Genomic DNA, 21908 nt, shown 5'->3' on the forward strand with positions numbered 1-21908 from the left:
ATAGGTTATATACAACACAACCCAAATAGGCCTCAATATCCTGGGGCCAAAAAATTTAATATGAACATTTTAGATTTTCACAATCTTAAGGTACGAAATTTTTTAGTAAATTGATGAATACAAAACTTTTCAATTTAATTCAAAAGATTAGGTCATAATGTCGATTAAAAAGAGTTTAAACTTTACTTAATCGAGTATACATTTACACGAGTAGACGAGAAAAAATTTGTAGCTCAAGAAATTTTGTCACCAAAGCGTAATAAAATTCTCACCGTAGATAATAAAACAACAGGTCAGCGAGTAAGGACCACAAAAGAATGATAGATTCACAATATAAAAGCACTTTATTAAGTAAAATTCATACAAATGCGAGGCTGAGACACATGAGATATGTACTTCATGTACCCTGTAAAGTTTTGGTTTATTTGATGTTTCTACTTGATTAGTGTAACATGAGAAGCCGCAAGACCAAATGGAGGATCAAGTTTGGTATTCTTTTTGGTCTCTCCTCCTTTACTTCCATTAATACTTTGCAGTTCATTCTTTTTGGTCTCTCCTCCTTTACTTCCATTAATACTTTGCAGTTTTTGACACATGAAATTTGAAGTTTCTTTATCAGATTCATGTACCCAAAAAATTAGCTTAAAGATTTACCAACTCTATTTTCACAAGGCAATACCATTTTGCAAGTGTAAGATTTTTCAGTTTTTAGATTTGTAATATTCGGGTAATCTGCTTAGAGAAATTTTGCAAGTGACAGCAAATATTCGAGTCAATGAGAAGTTGTGGTGTGTTGCGTAATTGGCATTTGACATTTTAAAGAAGATTTTAGAGTTGTAACTTGCTGGTTGGGTTAAATTGTAATCTCAACGGGGTCAGTCAGGCAGGATGATCGGGTTTTGTACGTTTATAGTGGCGGTGATGGTGAAATTGAGAGGCTGCCTGTGTTCTGCTTGGAGAAAGCTCTACTTTCCCACATGGTTTTTTTCCTTCAAACAATGGGGAAAAAAAAGGACTTCGGGTTTCTTGATGGAAGAACGTAATATATTTTTTAGAATCGCGGATGTGGGTCTTGTTGAGCAGGCACTGCTTCGTCTTCTTCAAAATATTACCACATTAATTTGGCATACGGGTAAGGGTTTTCGCAAGAGTACGTTGAATTTTAACTCGTGTTTACAGGAACATCTACTTCCAGTCATTCGGCACCTGATTTCCTACAGACTGCCTGATAGAGACTCCCTCAGCATCAGGGTAAAGTGAAGTTAAGAAGCATACTTTGGCAATGAGATGAGACAGTGGAAGAGCACCGCAAGTCTACATATAGACTAATCAAAGATGGATTTTAAAATTTTGGATTCTAATAAACTAGAGCTTCAGTTTCGTCTCTTTCTAAAAAGGATCCACCATGAATTGGGGATTATTCCAGTTATTATTGAGTATAAATATCTGCCACTGTTTGTAATTTGGTTACTGATTTGTGGCTGTACTTGGTAAATTTGATAAAACATTTTCGTTTAAACGTTCTGGTATCATTTTCATCACGATCTAATACATTTACCAAGACCGATTTAAGCAGCAAATAACCTTACTGATCGCTCTATGGGAACTTGTGTTTATTTGTCAAGTATAGATGAATGTGTCCATGCCCGAGGGCCAAGGATAAAGAGAGAAGACAGCTTCTATATCTTGTTCAACCATTTTTATTATGTTCAAGTATTGTTTATTGCAATCCTAACTTGACCACTTCCAGCATTGTGCATGTCATTTGGAAACAATCACAAGTCCATAACATATAAATGAACCTGTGGCTGATATCTCTGTTTACCTGCCCCGTGGCATACACCTTTTTCCTGGTTGACATCCACCAGATATTTTTTTCATGAAATATAAAGAAACTTAAGTGATTGACTAAGTTTCCCTTCTGCTCATCTGCATTATCTGTTCCACAATGTTTCCCGTGGTTTTCAGCAGCTGTCGAGGGGAAATCATCCCTTTACACAAGTAAACGTCCTTCTCACAATATGGAGGTTATTTGAACAGTATCCCTGCCAAGGGCGCAGAATTAATGTGAGACCAGCATATATAGCCACATTATCGCTGATAATAACACAGCAATGGACCAACACAGCTGTAGGCAATGAACTTTTTCCATTTAAATACCACAGTAGAATGGAAGTGTTTCGGAGTTAATATAAATAGGGCACAATTAAATTGCTATTTCATACCTCCAATCAAACTTGTGTATTGTTCTGATCAGTTCTAGAAGTTGCAGTGGTAACATCACCTCTATCCAATATAGCTTCTGGTAAAAAGACTCTGAAAACAGCATAGTGGTGATTTAAGCTTTTCTCTCCTTGCAATCTGTGCAAACTTCCTAGTGCCCCAGCATTGGGATTAGGAAAAGCGTAAAATATACGCTTAATCCGTTGATGAACAAGTGCCATGGCACACCTATCAGATAAAACTACAAAGAATCAGAATTCCGATAATTATTAAAAGAGAACTAGGAAGGGAAACACAGCTGCAGCTACAAACAGAACTTAAAATTATCGTTATTGATGATATCATGATACCACTAAGGTATTCAAAATGGCTACAAAGATACAGTATGTCACGTTGCCTAGAAAGCTTTATATACTTTGGCCACTCAAAATACATGCTCATATAAATATATAATCATACATTTGGAACATGAAATTATTGAGAAACCCTCGAGAATGAAGGTGTGTAATAGAATTGGGAAGGTTAGTGTAACATGCAGCCTACAGCATAGATAAGCCTTCCCTTCAGTAAATACTTGGTCGAATTACTAGACACGCACTCAACCACATCCCTGTTCGTAATAAAGTAGATAAAAGATTATCAGAGAACTTACATTATGCACGGTTCCCATACAAGGTATATGTCATAACCAGTGCATAAGTAGGGTCTTTCTGGAGTGGAGCCGCATGCATTAGTTTCACCATTTTGCATTCCAGAATCCTCCACCTGAAAAGTCACCTTCAGAGGGTGAGCCTTTGTTAATGGATTGTACATTAAACTGGTAAACATGAAAAATAACTTCATGTGCTCCAGTGACTGCACTCAATTTTTAATTAGAAAGTGCATAAAGTTAGATGCAACACTACTATTACTTCCTTTGCTCCTATCTAATTGTCCCATGGGACAAAATAATCAGACAAATATACTCAATTTTAATCTTAAATTGTTTTTTACCTTTTCTGACTATTAGATTATAGAATTATATAAAAATTAGGGTTAATTGCACTTTACACCCTACTACTATATTTCAAAAACAAATTTGTACCAGAACTTTAAGAAATTCAGTTTGCACCCTCATACTTCAACTTTGGGATTCATTATGCACCCCTTTTCAGAATTTTGTTGAATTGGGTAGGGGTAAAACCGGAAATTCAACAATATACTTAATCAAAATAAAATTTAGCTTGTTCAAATATTATTAAAAATTGTATATTATTTTATAGCAACTATAAAATAATAAATTTTTAATTTTCAAATAACACTATTAATTTTACATTCGATTATCATTTTTTTAATATCAATTTCAAAAATTTTATTACTCTACTTAATTAAATTTAGTTATATAATCAAAATTAATTGTTAAAATATTTTTTGTAGAATTACAAAATACTAGAATTAATAATATAAATGAAATCAAAACTCAAATTACTATTATCATTTAAAAAATTAAAAACTTACAATTTAATTCAATTTTTAACATTATTTTAAAAAGATATGAAATTAATTTACTTAATATTTTTGCTGAATTTCCGGTTTTGCCCCTATCCCATTCAACAAAATTCTGGAAAGGGGTGCATAATGAATCCCAAAGTTGAAGTATAGGGGTGCAAACTGAATTTTCCAAAATTCTGGTACAAATTTGTTTTTGAAACATAATAGTAGAGTGCAAAGTGCAATTTACTCTAAAAATTAACTATATTCCTCTACTCAAAAAAGGCAACTAACGTTCTCTAACCATAATATACTTCCTTAACTCTCAAAACTGATGCGAGAAAAATATTTTATTGCATAATAAAAACCAGAATATAATTATCAGGGTTAGATATATGAGTTTACTTTTCTTACATGGCCTCTTATGGCAGCATAGGAAATTTTCTAATATCCATTATATTTAAAAAAAGAGTTATTTGCAAAATGCAGCCCCCTGGTTTGGCCCAAATACGTTTTTTACCTATACTTTATATAACTGCACTTTGCATCCCTAACTATTTTTGGCGCGGCAAATTGCACCCTTTTTGTTAATTTTTTTAAAATTCTCAGGGGTATTTTAGGAAATTAAAATATTTAATTATTTTTAAAAGTTTAATTAAGGTTTTTAACCCTCCAAACGATACATTCTGAAAAAAATTAAAGAATGAAAGTTGTAGGGAATGAAAAGATCTTCCTGAAATAAAAAGGTTCAAAACTGAAATATTCTTTTTTATAATTCTTTTTAATAAATTCATTAAGTATAGATTTAATTTAATTTTGGCTTCGTAAAATTTTTGATAATTTTTTAATGTTATTATTTTGAAAAGATTTTTTCATTCTCTACAACTTCCGTTCTTTAAATTTTTTTGAAAAGTATCATTTAGAGGGTCAAAAAGCTTAAATAATAATATAATTATAATTAAATATTTTAATTTCCTAAAATACCACTGAGAATTTTAACAAATTTAACGAAAAGGGTGCAATTTGTCGCGCCAAAAATAGTTGGGGATACAAAGTGCGGTTATATAAAGTATAGGTAAAAAACGCATTTGGGCCAAACCAGGGGGATGCATTTTGCAAATAACTCTTAAAAAAAATTGATGTTGTTCAACAAAGAACCAATTTTCAGCCAGATTGATGCATAATAGTCGACTCCCTGTGTTCTAAAAGGATCCAATTTTGATACTGCCTAAAGCACATCAATAGTTACTATGAGAGAGTACACAATAGAGCTTACATTTGTATTGGTCTTTTGCCTTTTCGAGGGAGAAACTGTTAAAGGGGAATCCACAAAATCAGCTTGACAGCATTTATCACCTACGTGTTCACTAGTAGGGAAGAGATATCTATCTCTGGAAGCAGAATTCTCAATAGCAACCATAGCAGCATGGTGAAAAGGGTGGCGAAAACAACTTGCTTGAGACTGTTGCTCAGCCCACTGCCAAGGATGTAAACAAGAAACATCACTATATGTCCTCTTCTGTGTATTAAAGGAGAAGTTTGAAGTTGAACTTGTATTGGATTGAAGTCCACTTATGATGGAAGGAGAAGATGTGGTTTCGCATGGTTCTAGGTACCCTGCTCCAATACTATTCCTTGTTGAAGTATTGCTCTGAGAGAAAACCTGATCACATGATCTTGCCACCACTTGGTTAGATGTTGGATTTACAATAACAGCAGCATTTACAATCTGCAAGGCAGAAGCAAATTACATGTAAGAAAGAATAAACTGTCCACTTGCAAATGATGATAATAACTTAAACATGGTAAGCTATGAATTGCTAGCTTTAAATTTATCAAGGGTCTAGCTCTCAGTTTGAACATAAACTGACTCTTAGATACCTGTGCAAGGACCTCAGTCAATTGTTTTCACGAATGATTCATACTATATGGACATAGACATTTTAATATAGTCTGCAGGGAAAAGGGAACTGCTATGATATTGATAAAGTAGACTTGTGTGTAAATTGCAACTCTGTAATAACAGAAATACTTGTTTTTGTCTGATCATCTCTGACCCTGATATACAAACTACAAGGGAACTTTTCCTATTATCCATTTGTTCATTATCAAGTATGCAAACTCTTATTTATCCATTTATTCATTATTAAGAGTACAGAAATGACAAGGAAACCTCTTTTGATAAAGAACAGAATCCAGCTAATTGCAAGGCACCTAAGAATCTGTTATGCAGGTAACATTCGCAATAAATGTAGATATTTACCTGACCATCAAAAGATTTTGCTAAATCAACAGCAAATTTCATGAACTCCAAAATTGATTGTGAATTTTCTTCACTAAATCCAGTAATGCCGTCTATATTGCTGTGTAAATAAACAAAACTTAGACATAGCAATCAACCAGGCTAAGATTTAGACAACAAATGACCCATTTAAAAGTTTAAAGTCAATTCAACTGATTTTAAAGTTTAAATTAATACACTTCTCAGTGCAAGCCAGTATTTTGCAAATCTAACTGTACTAGTCAAAGATGTGTAAAACATGATTACAAACAAGAAATTGGGTATAAAAAACAAAAGTGAAACAAATACCCACAAGACAACAAATGATATCTTCATTACTGATTTATTGTGCAAACCAGCCATCCTTTTAATCAACTCAAAACAGTACAAAGAGTAAGTAACAAGTAAGTCAGATTAGAACTAACTCTATTTAAATCCAAACCAATGCCCGGTTTCTTGAATAACAAAAAAGCTTTCATAATTAAAGGTTTGAGAGTTAAAGTTGCAGAACCTAATTGGCACTACTGTCCAGTTGAACAGATAAAATTTTATATAATACTCATGCAGGGAAAGAAAGCAAAAAACTAATTAATGGTTATTTAATGTTTTTATTTTAGTATATACTTAATTGTTATCTATACAATAGTTAATTATTATATAAGTATTTTTAGGAATTTTCTAGGTCATAATCGTACAATAATAGAAGAAATTTAATTTCTTTAATCTACCATGGTACAAGAGTAATGATGGAAATTACACATAGACAAGGATTAGATTTCTTCTCATTAGGAATTTACTTGGCTTCCAAGTAATAAGATTTTCATAGAAACAGTTGTAAATTGAAAGAGAATAAGATCATTATGAACTGATATTTTTAATTGGATAAATTAGAGAATTTATTTGTGATTCTACCAATTCCCTGCGAAAATAGGCTTTAATCCCCTGTTTCAACCGATTTCTAGACCGTGCCCTATATCAAATACCCTGTTAAACAAATCTATTTAATTATGTGCCACCCACCTGTATTTTTTTATATCTTCAACAGGAAAAAAAAATAAGATTACCAATGTGATTAAAGTACTATAACAAAATCCTCTTGATAGAAACTAAAACATCAGGTATATCTTCAAAGAGAATTGTAGTCTAGTTCTTTAGAAATTTAAAAATGAATGATGATTCCAACAAAAATTCTAGCTTATATCAACAAGGTGCCAGAAACTTAACGGCCCAGAGAAATTTTGATGACTCAGCTAAAGTGATACTTGTGATTTATAAGGAAAATTAGCAAGTTCAATAAACACTATACAGAATTATTTAGCTACTATGATAGAACACGTACTAGGTTGGTGGATGATATGAAGTCGGCCATAGCTTGCACTGTTCTTCCCATTCTTCTTTTGATGTAGCTGGGTATTTAGATACCTAATAAGTTATGGCAGAAACAAATAAATTACCAATAATTAAAAGAATAAACTGCTGATACAATATAAATAAGGAATAATTACTAGAAAAATTATCAAGCTATGCCTGACAAAAAAAACACCACTAAATACCAGAATAAACTACTGATACGATATAATATTAGAAATGTGGAATACATATTAGAAAAGTGGATAGATAGGAAAACTTGATTCTCAAGGTCATGGAGATGCAATATTTTACAATCAGACAACAGGAGGAAAAGTCTGCAACAAGTACATCAATAACTCTTGAAAAAAGAATGTATAACTACACCTATTCTCAAGGCCTCAACCAAATCGATTCCCACGTGTGGTGTAGGATAATTACATTAATATAAAAACAAGTAAAACTGTAAGAGACTAGAAGAAGTCCTGAGAACTCACAGAAGTAAAGAAGACAGTAGGAAACACAATTTACAGTAATAAAACTAGTCAATAGTTAATATGTACCGGAACCAAAGAATACATTCTATTGAAAAACAAAAACTAAAGAAGGAATAAAATTGATATTTATAGGAACAAACCGTTTTAGTAATCTAAAGGATCACAATACTTTGGAAAAAGAATTGGACAGGTAATTACAATAACAGTTTCATCTCTAAAATATAACAATAAAAAATTTATAGAATTTAAGGTGACCTACTTTTGTGATAAATGTACTCAATTGGTATGATTCTATAAGCTCGGCTATATCACTGGGTATGTCTTCCAACTGGCCACTATCATGAGAAGCCGGACATAGTATCATCAATAACTGCACGTTTCCTGTAGAAAATGCTTATTGTTATCATTGTGTTCCTAAAGATAAGAAAGATATGCGTGATAAAAGACATTTATTATATTAAAAAAATTTAAAAATGTAGCTTCTAAATCCTCCTTATTTAATCTGTTTTATCATTTTTTTAGAAGGTCAAAATAATTTATCATTTGACAATCATAAGAAAGCAAGCTCCATTAGTACTCAGATTAAAAGTGAAAAGTTCCTAAATCAGTCGGCACATTGATCTCCTAAAGCATAACAGATTCTAACTTTGATATATCTCTACAATAAACCCACAAGAAAGCAGGCATATGATACTATATATGTTCGTATCTGGGTTTAAGTACAGACCTTCAACACACCTCTTACGTATACGCTTCACATGACGAAGATCTTCTAGCAGAGAAATCTTATTCAACTTCCTAAGAACATTCAATTTGTTTCACATGTTAAGTTATAACAATCCAAATTTAAAAAGAATAAGCATGCTTTCCAAGTAAATATAACTATTACAGTGCTAGTTGGCAGCAATGTCAAATATGGGCATAGAAAACAGTTTCTATTCAAAATAAACTAATAATAATAATAAGCGATTTCATTTGTCATCCTTTAAAAGCTCATTTTAAATAACATACATTAAAATTAGACTTAGTAAGAATTTCTGTTATTTTTTTTAATGCAGGTGAAGTATTATCTCATTTTCAATGGTTCACATTCAAAACAGACTTTAGTAAGAACTGATAGCATGAGAGAAATCATCCTATTTATCTTAAAAGTGGTAATAGTTGAAAAATTGATCTTTGAAATGTTACTATATTTGTGATATGATTAGAGCAAGCAAACAAAACCAGTAAGGACCAAAATTATGTACACGTACCTTATAAGCGTGTTAGCATGTTTGGGATTAATTACTGAAGCATAGACATTAACTGTAGCAATACAAATAAAAAGGCATTATGACAATAAATTGGACAGTTAAGTTAATACACAGAAGACACAGAAGAGAAAAGTAGTAGATATAAATTACAAGTCATGCCCAAGTTTACCTGTGGGTTGCAAAAGTGGTGGAACAGGTGGCTTATCCGGAATGTGAAGGATTTTCCAAGACTCCTCATTCTCAATATCACCACCAGTACTTGGCATTTGCTGTAAACAATACATAAATGATGCCTTAAAGAAAGAGGGCTTATTACACGATATAAGTGGATGCAGAACTAACTAACAAATATCAACAGTGTGTGTATATAATGATTAAACAAATAACTTTCTTGAGGCAATTCAATCACTTACAACTGTTTGGTGTGTATCTAAGCTCGGAGCTTTGAAGGTTACTTGTAAACTTTCAGTTGTGTGTATGCTTTTTTGAGCCGCCACATAATTAAACATCCCCGAAAATCTTCCGTTCTTTTATAATTTCTGGAGGCTTCCTCCTTGTTAATGTTTTTCAATTGGAGTGTTTACTTTTTTTATCTTTTCCTTTTTAATTTTTGCCAAGGACGAGACCAGTATTAAATTTCTTTGTTGTATATACTACACGACTAACTTCCAGTTCCAACCTCAAATCATGATTAGGAAATTGGCCCATGGCCTGTTAATTACCCGTAAATCGTTTAAATCCTATCTAAATTAATATTTTCAAATCCTATTTTGTATGTTATATTACATTTCAAATATATCATTTATATTGTTTTTTCAATTTTTTGCTATTTAAAATGTGTGATTACAATGTTTCAAATAACTATTTTACTATTAATATTAAGAATTTAAAAGATTTATTTGTTCCTAAATTTTAATCATTTCAAAAAAAATGATTCTAATTTATCAACTTACCTCTAAGAACGGAGTGTCGAGTTCGTCAAAACAAAAGAATATAGAATATGACTTTTGTAATTCTAGACATGAAATATGCGAATGTATACACTTTCATTCTCTAGCTATTCTTAAAACTTTTTATTTAGCAACATCTAAAACAATTTGTGTTCTGTAATCCGAGTTTTCAAATTATTTTTTTACCGATTAGATTTATATGTCTTATAATTACAATTCAGTTTATCGAAATCGAAATCCTGAACCTGGACAACAAGATCGTGAACTATTTGAAATTGGCTAGCTAATCACGTTTAAATTATTACTTGGGTATTGTTTGCATCAATTAAAATAACTTTTATTTATAACATGTGGAGCTTCGTCATAAATTATTCAATTTTGTTAATCTCCTGATCGTAAATTTTACTTGGAAAACAACCATTAAAAAAGGACATTCATCACTTTTAAAAATATCAATTCTGTCCGGCTTGATCATCAAGAAATTGCTTAGAAACTTGCACTTGGTCCATGTCCATATAGTGGGTAGTTGTCTAGTTGATCCTTAATTTTTCCACACATTTTCTTGTCCCGCAAACTTCAATCCACTGAAAAGTCCAAGTGTCAATTCAATTCACAAGCTTAGATTCAGCAACCAATCAAACTTTGCTTGGCAATTACGAAATATAGCGTAGTTTGTAGCTTATAAATTCTACCTATCCTCCCAACACTTCTAATAACTTATCTCTTCTGTTTTTTGGTAATAGTGAGCAGCACTTCATTAATTCTTAGTAGCTATGTCTCTACGGAAAGCTAAAGTAAAGTATTATGCATCTGTTCCTCTTCTGGGCTGTGTTTTGGATACTTTCTTTCTTCTCCTCTCTGCTCCTGATGATAATTTGGATTTCGATGACCAAACTTCCACCTCACAAGATGTTCACACTGGGACTTCTAAATATGATGCCACTAATTTGGTTGCAGCACAAAGGCATTTTCAGCAGCTTCAACACATTAAAATACCATGATCACCATATGTAAAACATACCAGTGCTGCCACAGATACATATCTGATATACTGATCTACGACCACAGATCAATGGTTGCACTAGCCTTGTATTTGTATGCATTTTGATCGTATGGAGTTAGATATGCACTTTGATTTTTGATGCAATGCCGAGTACGGAAACTGATCCCTGTACAGATAGCTAAACTTGTGCTATAAATAAAAGATTATATTCTAACTGAGCAGTCATACTTTGTTTCTGACTACCAGCTTCTGCTCATTTGAATGTAACACATAAAATGACCTCATATTATATTTTTCAAGCTATTGAAACTATTAATTGAATTACAAATGTAAAATCTCCATCTAAACTATTTTATTCTTTCCTAAGACCCTTCTCATCTGGTAAATTAACGATTTCACTTTCAAATGCAACTTGTAAGGCGTCCATCAAAAAAGAAAAAAAAAATACGTTCAGATGATTGCTTAACTAGACTAATATATCAACACAAAGATTAAGAAAAGAATCAAATAAAGAAAGCAAAATCCTTATTTCTGTCGCACAAAAAAAACATCACATTCACACCAACCAACAGGGGGCTTGAACCAAGAGGGGGCTTGAGTAGTCGTTTCAGATTATTTTAACCAATATTAGTTTCATAATAGTGACAGGTCTATATTGATACTAGCATATATTAAATGGAAACAATTTCCTTATGAAGGCTAAGTTCGTTCAAACACAGTAACATGTCTATAAAAACTTGAGCAGCCATGTGTGGGGAGTAGTACGAAAGGTTATTATACGCAGAGCTTCTGCTTTACAGCTTTAGTGAATGGATCTAGTTAAATTGCTTGTTCAAGATAACCTGACAAATATTACAAAGTTAAATTGCTGAAACAAGTCGACTTTGGGGCATTAAAACTCATTCCATTTTATAGCACAATGGTACAGAAACATGCAAGGGAATGAATGGGTCTCATTCTGCATTCATTTGGCCCACAAGTCTCAGCAAAATCAAAGCTCCAACCACCAAAAAAATACTTATAGCATTATTACTTAATCATGTAAGATATTCAATCTAACAGTACTAAGAAAGCAGCCTTCGTGTTCTTTGTGTTGTTTGAGACAAATATTACCTTTGGCCTTCACGATTCATTGAATGGCTGCAATGAAGCACATGAGAGCTTGCACGCACAAAATATAGTGTTTGTGGGAGGGTTCTCATATTTGATCTACTTGACGTCTCAATGAGAAGGTATTTTTAATAGCTACACTAAACGAGCGAACTAGAGAAAGTATACCAGCCAATGCAAACTCATCACAGGTGCTTAGCTCTCCAATCAACGGCATCATCACTGTCATCATCACTAGATGAATCTTGGTCACTAGAATCCTTGTTAACAAGTTGAGAACTTCTACTATGCATGGTAGACTTGGCAGCTTTAAGCTCCATTTTCTTTCTCTTCAAAATCTCCACCCTCTCCCTATAAACCCTGTGCTCACAATAAAAAGGGAAATTAAAACAATGAGAAAATACTGAATATGGATACTGGGCAAATAGTATACCTATAACAAAAGACTATTACAATCAGAGCATTGAACACTTACCGTTGTTCGACAGACTCGGCCACTTCTATCGTGTCAGCTGCATCATACTGCAAAGAACAATTTAAAACAAGTTTAGCCATCTTATGAGCTCAATTAGTCTTTATGATGTAAAACTCAGTAAGGACGATAGTTATAATTAGTCCTGACCTCCTCTTCTTCCAAGCGGTTGTCAACTTGCTGCAAGTCTTCTTGAATCAACTTTTCAAATTCCTTGTACTCATCCCTGATCATGATTTTGTCAGAAAATAGTGTTTAGAGAAGAGATTTATATAATTATAAAAACAAGGGATGTCTGCATGTGTGTGTGTGTGTGTGAGAGAGAGAGAGAGAGGTATGGTTAATTTTTCATCTGCTTCATCATTGATTAAAAAAAATCTTATCATGGTCCCCAGTCTTTCATATAAATTAGGTATTAAAAAATAGCCATGAATTATTATTATGCATTACATTAATTTTCTGAATATAAGACGCGTGTAAACCATCCATCCCGTAACCCAGGAACAAAATACAGTCAAGTCTTTTGCATCTATCTGATGTTGGTTATCGTTATGACTGTGGTTCTTATAGCTAATCCCCAACTCCCTGACTGATGTCCGTCCAAGCTATAAATTTGCAACCAATAAAAACTATCAATGCTGGGCCTAACATTGCAAAAACCTGAAGACATAGAGCACACAGCTCTTAGCTGAATACAGAATTAATCCCGTCAACATTAAGGAGGAGAAAACAACCTCAAGAACAGTAACTGTTAAGCTGAGTACAAGAATTTCTACTATAAGTGGGCCGTATAAACTAACCTTACATCTCAATACTAGTTGCATTTTTCTTAATTATCTTTAATTTATCCAACCAAATTTAGAAATTAATTTAAAGTAAGACTGGAACTATACTCTATGTCTTCTACTACATTTAGGGAAGGACTGTCCTTTTAAAAATACCTTATACAATCTCTAACCTATTACCTACTTTTTTTTATTAATATATAATTTAATTTTAAGCATCACCCTGGAGTCTGGACTTGCTGAGCATCTGTTAGGTAATATCATGTATGTAGCTTAAGGCTTGTACTACATTCTCCGTTCCAACAAAAGAATTGTACTCATTTTGAATCTAGAGAAAAACTTCAATAGATTAATAAACCGCATAGACCCGGTCATTAACTCGTTCCACTACGTATTGTAGTTCTAAATCCACGACGTGCAAGAAATTTTATACGAAGTTCCATTCACATCCAACAGATTTATGAATAGAAGTTTGATCAAGTATCGACCATTTGCTAAAGCATGGAGACCTTTACCTTGAACAAATTTTAAGATTAAGTACAACAGAACACCTTAGCCTTGGTTCTTCAGGCTTCTGCAGATGTAAAATATTTATTAAAGTCTTTCATGGTCAATCCATTTCCGAGTTCCGACAAAAAATTGTTTTAAATAGAAGGGAGGAGGTCTGAGTGTACGAGACACGGTAATAAGTAATTTAGTTTGAAGCACTTGTCCTCACAACAAAGGTGATTATAAACAGAATGTTAACAGTTACTTCTTCAGAGCTTACATAACAAATGGTTTATAAGAGCTTTAAGATCAATCCAAGAACTTACTTGATATCTAGCTTTACAGGTGTAATACCACGTGCACGTTGATCAGCATCTTTGTTGTCAAAGAAACCTTCAGGAAGGGATCTTTTAACCTGCCGATTTTCTGATACACTGAGTTTTGTATTTGCATTCTCCCTCTGGGGCTGCACAGAATTACCTCTTGCCACTGTAGACTCCATCTGTTCAGTTCCTAGATTAAATACAATCACACAAGTCATAAATTAGATCAGTAGAAGTACAATACATACTAAAAATTTAGGTGATGGATGTACTATAGGATCTACAAAGAACAACAGAATCTTAGGTATATGGAGAATTGACAATTCAAACCTACCACAACATTAGATGCACATTGTAAACCAAAAAAATAAAAACAGTGGGACAGACCATTGTTGTCACGGTGCTCGACTAGTCGAGAATAGTCGGTTTGAGGAAGTCGACTGGAGCGGTCAACTTGCGAATTATCAACTAATCGGTCGACTTCTCCACTAGTCGGTGACTTAGGTGACTTATCGACTAGCCGGTTCACTATTGCAAAATCCAATCAAAATTTAAAATGAAAAAGAATCAAAAAATATTAAAAACCTATTCTCTGTCAGCAAAAATCAACATGCTAATCTCAGCATGTGTATTTATGGATGTATTGATTGATTAAAACTGAATATAAATGCAGGACAATCAGTCTATATATATGTATAGTCGGCGTATCTTTGTGTGTACATGGAATGGGAAAAATAATTAATATATCTATTTTGATATGCATATAAGTATGGAAACGTTAGACCTTTGTTGTGGGAAACCGCATATATAAGATATATATTACTATATATTTTTTAATTAATTACTATTATTTTGTCGACTAATCAGCGACTAGTGACTAGTCGACAAGCTGGACCTCTATCGACTCAACTCGACTTTCCGACGTGATAACCGTGAGTGGGAGAATTTGCAGTTATTTAAGTAAATTACCATACAGCAAACTTGTCATAGCTTTTACTATGCCTCGACTAAATGATAGGTTTTCAATTACATTGCAGATTTAACTCCTACGCTGCATACTTTAATTTAATTAGCTGCAGGAGAATCTTGTAAGTACCCAGAAAAGCCTCTCGCCCATGTACAGATACACGTTATTATAGGACTTGCTTACCTATACAAGGACAAAACAAATGAATGAATGATGGGAACTAGTTTGAAAGCAGATACTCTCTCCATTTCATTTTAAGCGTCATTTTTGATTAACTTTGAAGTTCGATTTAAGTGTCATTTTTATATTTTCAAGACAGCTACATTAAATTTTCACCTAAATAACCTTATTTAGTGTTAAATGTATACCATCCTCCAAGTATTAATATTAATAGTAGTAAGGGTAGATGAAGTATAAAGATGGAAAATAAAACTACATTAATGCTAAAAAAGCCTATGAACTACAATCCTTAACAAGTGTGCATGGTCAAAAAACGACACTTAAAAAGGAAATGGAGGGAGTATGATGTTTAATGATAAGATTTTCATCGTACCTTAAACTGAAAAAATGAAAGGCGGTCTTTGCATGAAACTGAATGCAGCAGCATGGTTATACAAAGGGTAGGCTTGCACAATGCAAACTACAAATAAGGAACTCGCAAGCTACATGGTTCAATTGCCTAGAAAGACATCGAGGAAACTCTATGTGCCACTGGTTGAGCAAAAACTCGAACCCATGCTTGATTAAAGAAAAAATAATATGAATTCGTCAGCCTAATTCATAATGATATAGACAAAAAGGAAGCCTACTAAGAACTTCTCCAACCTAATCTTCACAGAAACTATCTCTCTCCTCCTTAAAGCAGGGGTAAAGCATTTGTACACTTTGTCATTTCCGGACCCTATTCGTGAACGGGTGGGACATGCTGGTTACCTTTGGTGTGGTTTAAAATTTTCTTTTTCTGGAATGGAGTTATCCTCGAGAGCTAATTGCATGGAGTATTAATCAACTCCGTTCTTTGACTGACAAAATATTTTGGATAGGAGCAATCAAGGTGATCTTTCCAGCTTATCAGCTACTTCATCATATATTATAAATTACATACCGATGCTTCCAAGAAAGAGCTGAAGTCTAGTTCGTTGCTAAAGATATCTTAATTTCTAATGGTCAACTCTAGTGAAAGAGCTCGCCAATATAAATGAATAGCCGACGTATATTTAAATTGGAGTAAAAAGATAAAGCTAGATCTTAAGCAACGACAGTGGCTACATATAGACCAAAGTAAAAGCATAAGTTTATGGAAATCACAACCTAGAGCCGAGTAAGATCAACTTTCTCTAATTTTAACAATTTACAATATTGGTTGCACAGCAAAAATTTCGCAAGTTTTACTATCTTGGCCAACATACACTAGGATTCGCAAAACCACCAATGAAAAGATTATACCATGAATACAGACGGGAAATTGATGGGAAATCAATGTCAAACCAGTGGCATTAAAATAGTACTTAAATTGCTATTAGATATGTCATTTCAAAAACAAAATTGGGTTTGTTAAAGGGGAAGAAGTTAGTGTGAGCCTAGAGGACTTGCATGTCTTTTCCTTTTTTCCCCTAATTGTCTATAAATTATATTACTAGGATGAAATAATTTGATAGGCAGAACAAATACAAGGATGTAACAGGTTTCAGTCAATCTCAATATCTTTCTCCCTCCAAAATCAACATGTTCAAAGTTCATAGGTCTGTTCCCCAAATTCTCTCCAATTCTCCCTTTATTTTTCATGAAAAAGAATTGAGTTCATAAATATTATCTTCATAATAATAAATGTGTACAAGTAACCAGATAAAGCAACAATGAAAACCAACAATATCTTCAGTTTGAAGTTTTTACCTTCTTTTGGCCTCTTTGAATCATGATTATCGAAAAAATCTGAAGGCAGTTGAGATGCTTGACGAGATTTTTGCAATACCGTAGAGGTTTCACGCTTATCATCATGTGACACTAAGGCTTCTTCAGACTTATCATTTAGCTTTATCAACTCTGCAGATGACTTTTGCTTTACATTGCTAGGCTGTATATTTGCAGCTGCTCTAGCTCTAACATTGTTCACTGCCTGTTGAACAGTAAGTCTTGTTTAGCAACACAATAATAACCTACTGACTGTAATCTGATGGTGTTCTCTTAGGAAAACAGAAACTATCCAACCAATATTATTGCTAGAGACACTTTAAATAGATCATAGTTCACACAAAATATTACAAATTATCACCTCAATATACAAAAACTTTAAAACACAACTGAACCAAAAATACTCAGTGTCCTGTCCAAAAGTAGGATCTGCCAAAGGTTAGACATACGCATACCTTACCCCGACTTCCAGGAGTAGATGGCTATGTCCATGAAGACCCCGGAATTTGAGAAAAAATATAATAAAGTTTTTGAAAAAGTAAAATTTTTGAACATTTTTTTAAAACACGTTATTAGCCCTGTGCTCCCATTATTTATTCTATCCCAGAGAAGTTGTGCCACGGATATTCAGTCTTGTGGTTTCTAACACATGCTCTAACTCTGAACCCACCTATTGCTTCATCATCATCTCAACTACCAGAGCAATGTCGTTACTCATTACAATATAGGCCACCACTAGACACTTCCGTTGATATCTTAAAAAATCATGTCCAAAGTTCCAAATATACAGGCATACAAAAAGGCAAAAAGAAAACTTATGTGTTGTTTAGAACATGAAATGAGGCAACCACATAAGCATATATGACTCAAAAAGAGGCCACCAACATATGATGGTACAATTAATTAGTTTATAAAAATTATATGCATGTATCTATATTGTATAACTAAAAGCTAGAGGACTATATTACAGCAAATCAACCAACTTGTGAACATCCTAGTACTGTGCAAGTCTACGATATAATGTGAGCCTTTCATGCATGCAAAAACTGGTTTCGTGATTAAATTTCAGATTCTAAAGCCTAAATTTGGGTCAACATATGTGTGTGCTTGAGCAAGCAAGCTCTTGTGCATTAAACTAGATAGTAAGGCTATATCCAGGTACTTTATGGACAAATTCAGGTTAACCATTAGTTATCTTTTAAATTCAACTTTGTGACCTACACTCACACAAGTTCTTCACTCATCTTCCACCGACGATCTCTCCCATCACTGAAGATAGCTTTATAAGTACAAACAACCAATATATTTAGTTATCTTCCACTTCCAAATGTAGATTGACTGTGATTTTAAATGTTCTGTTAGCATGCGGAATCATATATTATTACCTCACGATGCCTACTAGAAACCTCATGTGCACGCCAATTAGATTCAGATTTCAACACAACATCACAAACCCGACAAACAGGCTGATCATTTTCATTATACCTACACAAAAAATACCAAACCAATAAAACACCAGAATGTAGTACATTCACACATACATTTAGCCCAAATTAAATTCAAAACCTAAAAAACTGTATATCGCAATAACTTATCCAATTTCATAAAATTGACAAAAAACGACCCCGGCAGGAAAAAGAATTACCTTACGAGAGGCGAATTAATTCGCTTCTCCTGCTTTCTCGCATTCATTTTATCGCGATACGCCTTCCTATTGGCATCCATTGTAACCCAAAACTACAAGCTATCAAATGTTATTAGTTACATTACATATTCAATCTGAGCTGTAATAACTTAATTCTCACGATTCATTAACATCAATAAACCCTAAAACATATATACAGCAAGTTCATAAAACAGCAATTGAACCCTAGAATTATAATAAATGGCGTCAATTTAAACCCTAGAAGTTGTGTTAAAGCAGTATGTGTGAATTTATAGAATCACACATATGTGTGTATGTATGTATATGTAAAGGTGTGTGTGTTTGTGCTTACCGCAAATTCGTTTGATATAGATAGAGCTCTCTTGTTGGTCTGAAACAAACGACGGAGGATTTGTAATTATTTTTCAAGTTTCTCTTTGCAAGTTTTTAAGCTTTTTGGTTATTAAAAAAATAACATTATATGTCTGCTAAACCTTAACTACTTGACATTAGTCTTTTTATTTATATTTATATATAATAAATGGCTGAATAACCTTTTCTTATTTACTATTCGAATATAATTTTTAACTTTAATTTGACCCAGTGTACTATCCATTTTTAGTTTTGGTATCCATATTAAGTTTATAAAAGATCCATGTACTTATAATGACCCATTTTAATTATAGAAACTTTGCAATATAATTTTAAATATGAATTGTGTTCCTTATGATAAGTTTTTAATACAAATTTGAAGTAAAGTTTAAATTTTAATATATCTATTTATAGAAATAATCTCATAAAATATATAACATAAAAATAACATATGTAACGAAAGTAATTCTTAAATAAATTTATCATAATATGTAAATGCAATACACTTATTATATAGATAATTTAATCTTTCATAATCATATTATTCAATTTGAATTATAATTTATTTATTTATTTTATTAAATAATTTTTGAGATTATCGTGTACATAGCACGGACTATAAACTAATATTATTAAAGCCTCAAGTATATGCCAAAATGTGAAACAACAATTCTACGGGTTATGTAGGCCCAACCATGATATGGATTAAAAATGCAGCCCAATAGTAACATAGCTTTTAGTTTAGGCAAAATTAACATTTCCTGGGTCCCTGTACAATTTTGACCAACTTGAATAGAAATCTACGGAAATTAAGAATTTTTTTTTCAGAAAGATGGCATTTCGAATTATAAATCTACGTAGGTTGTAACGACCGAAAAATTACGCTTGTATTATATTCTAATAAAAATAATTTATATTTATTATATGTGATTAAATGTGTTGAGTCGTAAACCCTAACTGTTATATGCTATGTGTTTTCTGTTTTGATCGGAATGTGTTTCGAGTATTTATTGAGTGTTTTAATATAAGTTATAGGTTTTATATTAAAATCTGTACAGCTCAACCAGTGTTTTAAAAGCCCGTATTTCAAACAAAATCATTAGCCCTATTTTGCCAAAAATGGCCTATACCACATCGTTATTCTAAACATCTAGACGTTTTACAAATTTACCTCTTTCACGAAAAATGACTTTGTCGGACCCTTTCGGGAATCAAAAACCCCACAAAAATCACATTTTTATTTTTATATGATCATGAAATTATCAAACATCAATTTTCTTTGCATTTTTGCATTATTCACAATTTTTGGGAATTTTTGGTATATATTTTATATTTATTGGATATTTAAAAATTCATAATTAATACCCAAAAATTATAAAAATTGGGGCCAAATATTTTTATTAGATGTGTAATTGGACCCTTAATTTTATTTAGGGGTATCATTTTGGTAAATATAAATAGTTGATTTACTGTTAATTAATTAGTTAATTATTATAAAAAAAATCAGAAAATCAAAAATAATTAGTGTTGGTGAAGAACAATCAGAGAATTCAACCTCAGATTTGACACTGATTCTGTTGCTCAAATCCTTCATGTGAGTAATCAAAATGATCCTCTTGATCTCTACAATCTATTCATATCATCAATTTCATGTTTTGTTGCCTCGATTTTCATTTCATATTTTAGGGTTATGTACTGAAATTGGGGGTTTTTGATTGTGGGGTTCTGGGTTGAATTTGATACTTGGTATAGTTTCATATACTTCTTTACAATTGATTTATGCTATTCAACTCATCAAAGTAAGGTTCTAAGTGCTAGTTCTTATATTTAAGTTTATACTATTTTGATTTTAATTCGTTTTTGAACTTACAAGAATTTGAGATTAATATAATGATAGGGGTTAGATTATACAAGTGATAAGCTTTATTTTGAGATATTTACGAAATGGTTATTTGTGAATTTGGTCGGAAAATATTTGATTTTGGCCGGAGAATTTGATATAGATATTGTTAGGATTGGATAATGATATGGTTGAATTGCTGGTGTGATTTTGAATGGAATGGAGGGTTGAATCGAATCAAACGGCTCTGTTTTGATGCTGAATCGCACTCGCCGGATTCGGGTTTCAAGCTCACCGGAAACCACCGCCGTTGGCGGCGTTTCACGGCTTTGGAGGCTCCTGTTAGTCCCTTAACAATATAGCAAGAATTACAGAAGGGGGGTTGAATGAAATTCTTGAACCTTTTTCTTAAAATAAAAATGTTCAAACTCGAATACAAATATAAGTGTTTTGATTAGCACAATGCGGAATAAAAACTTAAGTGAATCAAAACATAAGTAATTAAAAATAAGAGTCTTTAAAAACTTTCTGGTGGATTTAAACAATTCCACCAGAGATATATATTATATCGAGAGAACTCTGTGTGCAAGAATGCTCACAGCTGCTTACAAATTTTAACTACTGAGAATATAGAGAAATGCTAATAATACTGCTTACAAATGTTTCTCACTTTTTGTATCTCAGATCTTAGTTTCTATTTGCAACTTCTTGGTTTATATATTACCAAGATTACAAAGTCAAAAGATAGAATCATTATAAAAACTATCAGTTTTTATGCTTTGCTATTTTGTTCTCTATTACCCAGTTAATAGGCTTCCTCATTCCATTTGCATACATCCCGACGCATGTGACCACTTGTCACTATCAACTGATGTTTGAATTCTTTATCCGTTGGGTACATGATCATCCGTCGACTTTATGAACATCCGTTGATGGCTTCATTGATCATCTGTCGATTGCTATAAAAACA

The 21908-nt window shown here is 32.6% G+C and overlaps 2 protein-coding genes across 6 annotated transcripts; both read right to left on the reverse strand.

Annotated features, from left to right (window-relative positions):
• Positions 1-1684: 1684 nt before the first annotated feature.
• LOC141712691 (tRNA-specific adenosine deaminase TAD3-like) lies at positions 1685-9703 on the reverse strand. 4 transcript variants are annotated; one of them, XM_074515723.1, is made up of 12 exons: positions 9485-9703; positions 9241-9340; positions 9072-9123; positions 8546-8616; positions 8078-8199; positions 7314-7396; positions 5957-6056; positions 5357-5422; positions 4970-5170; positions 2876-3000; positions 2226-2451; positions 1685-2045 (listed from the first exon to the last, which is right to left on the reverse strand). In XM_074515723.1, exons 1-11 carry the CDS (start codon positions 9578-9580, stop codon positions 2232-2234), a joined length of 1236 nt encoding a protein of 411 aa, XP_074371824.1. In that variant the 5' UTR covers positions 9581-9703; the 3' UTR covers positions 1685-2045; positions 2226-2231. The 4 variants fall into 4 exon arrangements, with proteins under 4 accessions (XP_074371824.1, XP_074371822.1, XP_074371823.1 ...); XM_074515721.1 differs by having other exon boundaries at positions 4970-5422; XM_074515722.1 differs by having other exon boundaries at positions 2876-2988; positions 4970-5422; positions 9485-9702.
• A 2122-nt stretch (positions 9704-11825) lies between these two features.
• LOC141712692 (protein ABA AND ROS SENSITIVE 1) lies at positions 11826-19214 on the reverse strand. Of its 2 annotated transcripts, none has more exons than XM_074515725.1 (8): positions 19079-19214; positions 18727-18825; positions 18467-18566; positions 17064-17286; positions 14207-14393; positions 12757-12832; positions 12610-12656; positions 11826-12494 (listed from the first exon to the last, which is right to left on the reverse strand). In XM_074515725.1, exons 2-8 carry the CDS (start codon positions 18804-18806, stop codon positions 12320-12322), a joined length of 888 nt encoding a protein of 295 aa, XP_074371826.1. In that variant the 5' UTR covers positions 18807-18825; positions 19079-19214; the 3' UTR covers positions 11826-12319. The 2 variants fall into 2 exon arrangements, with proteins under 2 accessions (XP_074371826.1, XP_074371827.1); XM_074515726.1 differs by having other exon boundaries at positions 18727-18818; positions 19079-19162.
• Between the last annotated feature and the right edge of the window lie 2694 nt (positions 19215-21908).

The sequence above is a fragment of the Apium graveolens genome, chromosome 3 (assembly GCF_009905375.1).
Source record: "Apium graveolens cultivar Ventura chromosome 3, ASM990537v1, whole genome shotgun sequence".
In the NCBI taxonomy this organism is placed as follows: Eukaryota; Viridiplantae; Streptophyta; class Magnoliopsida; order Apiales; family Apiaceae; genus Apium; species Apium graveolens.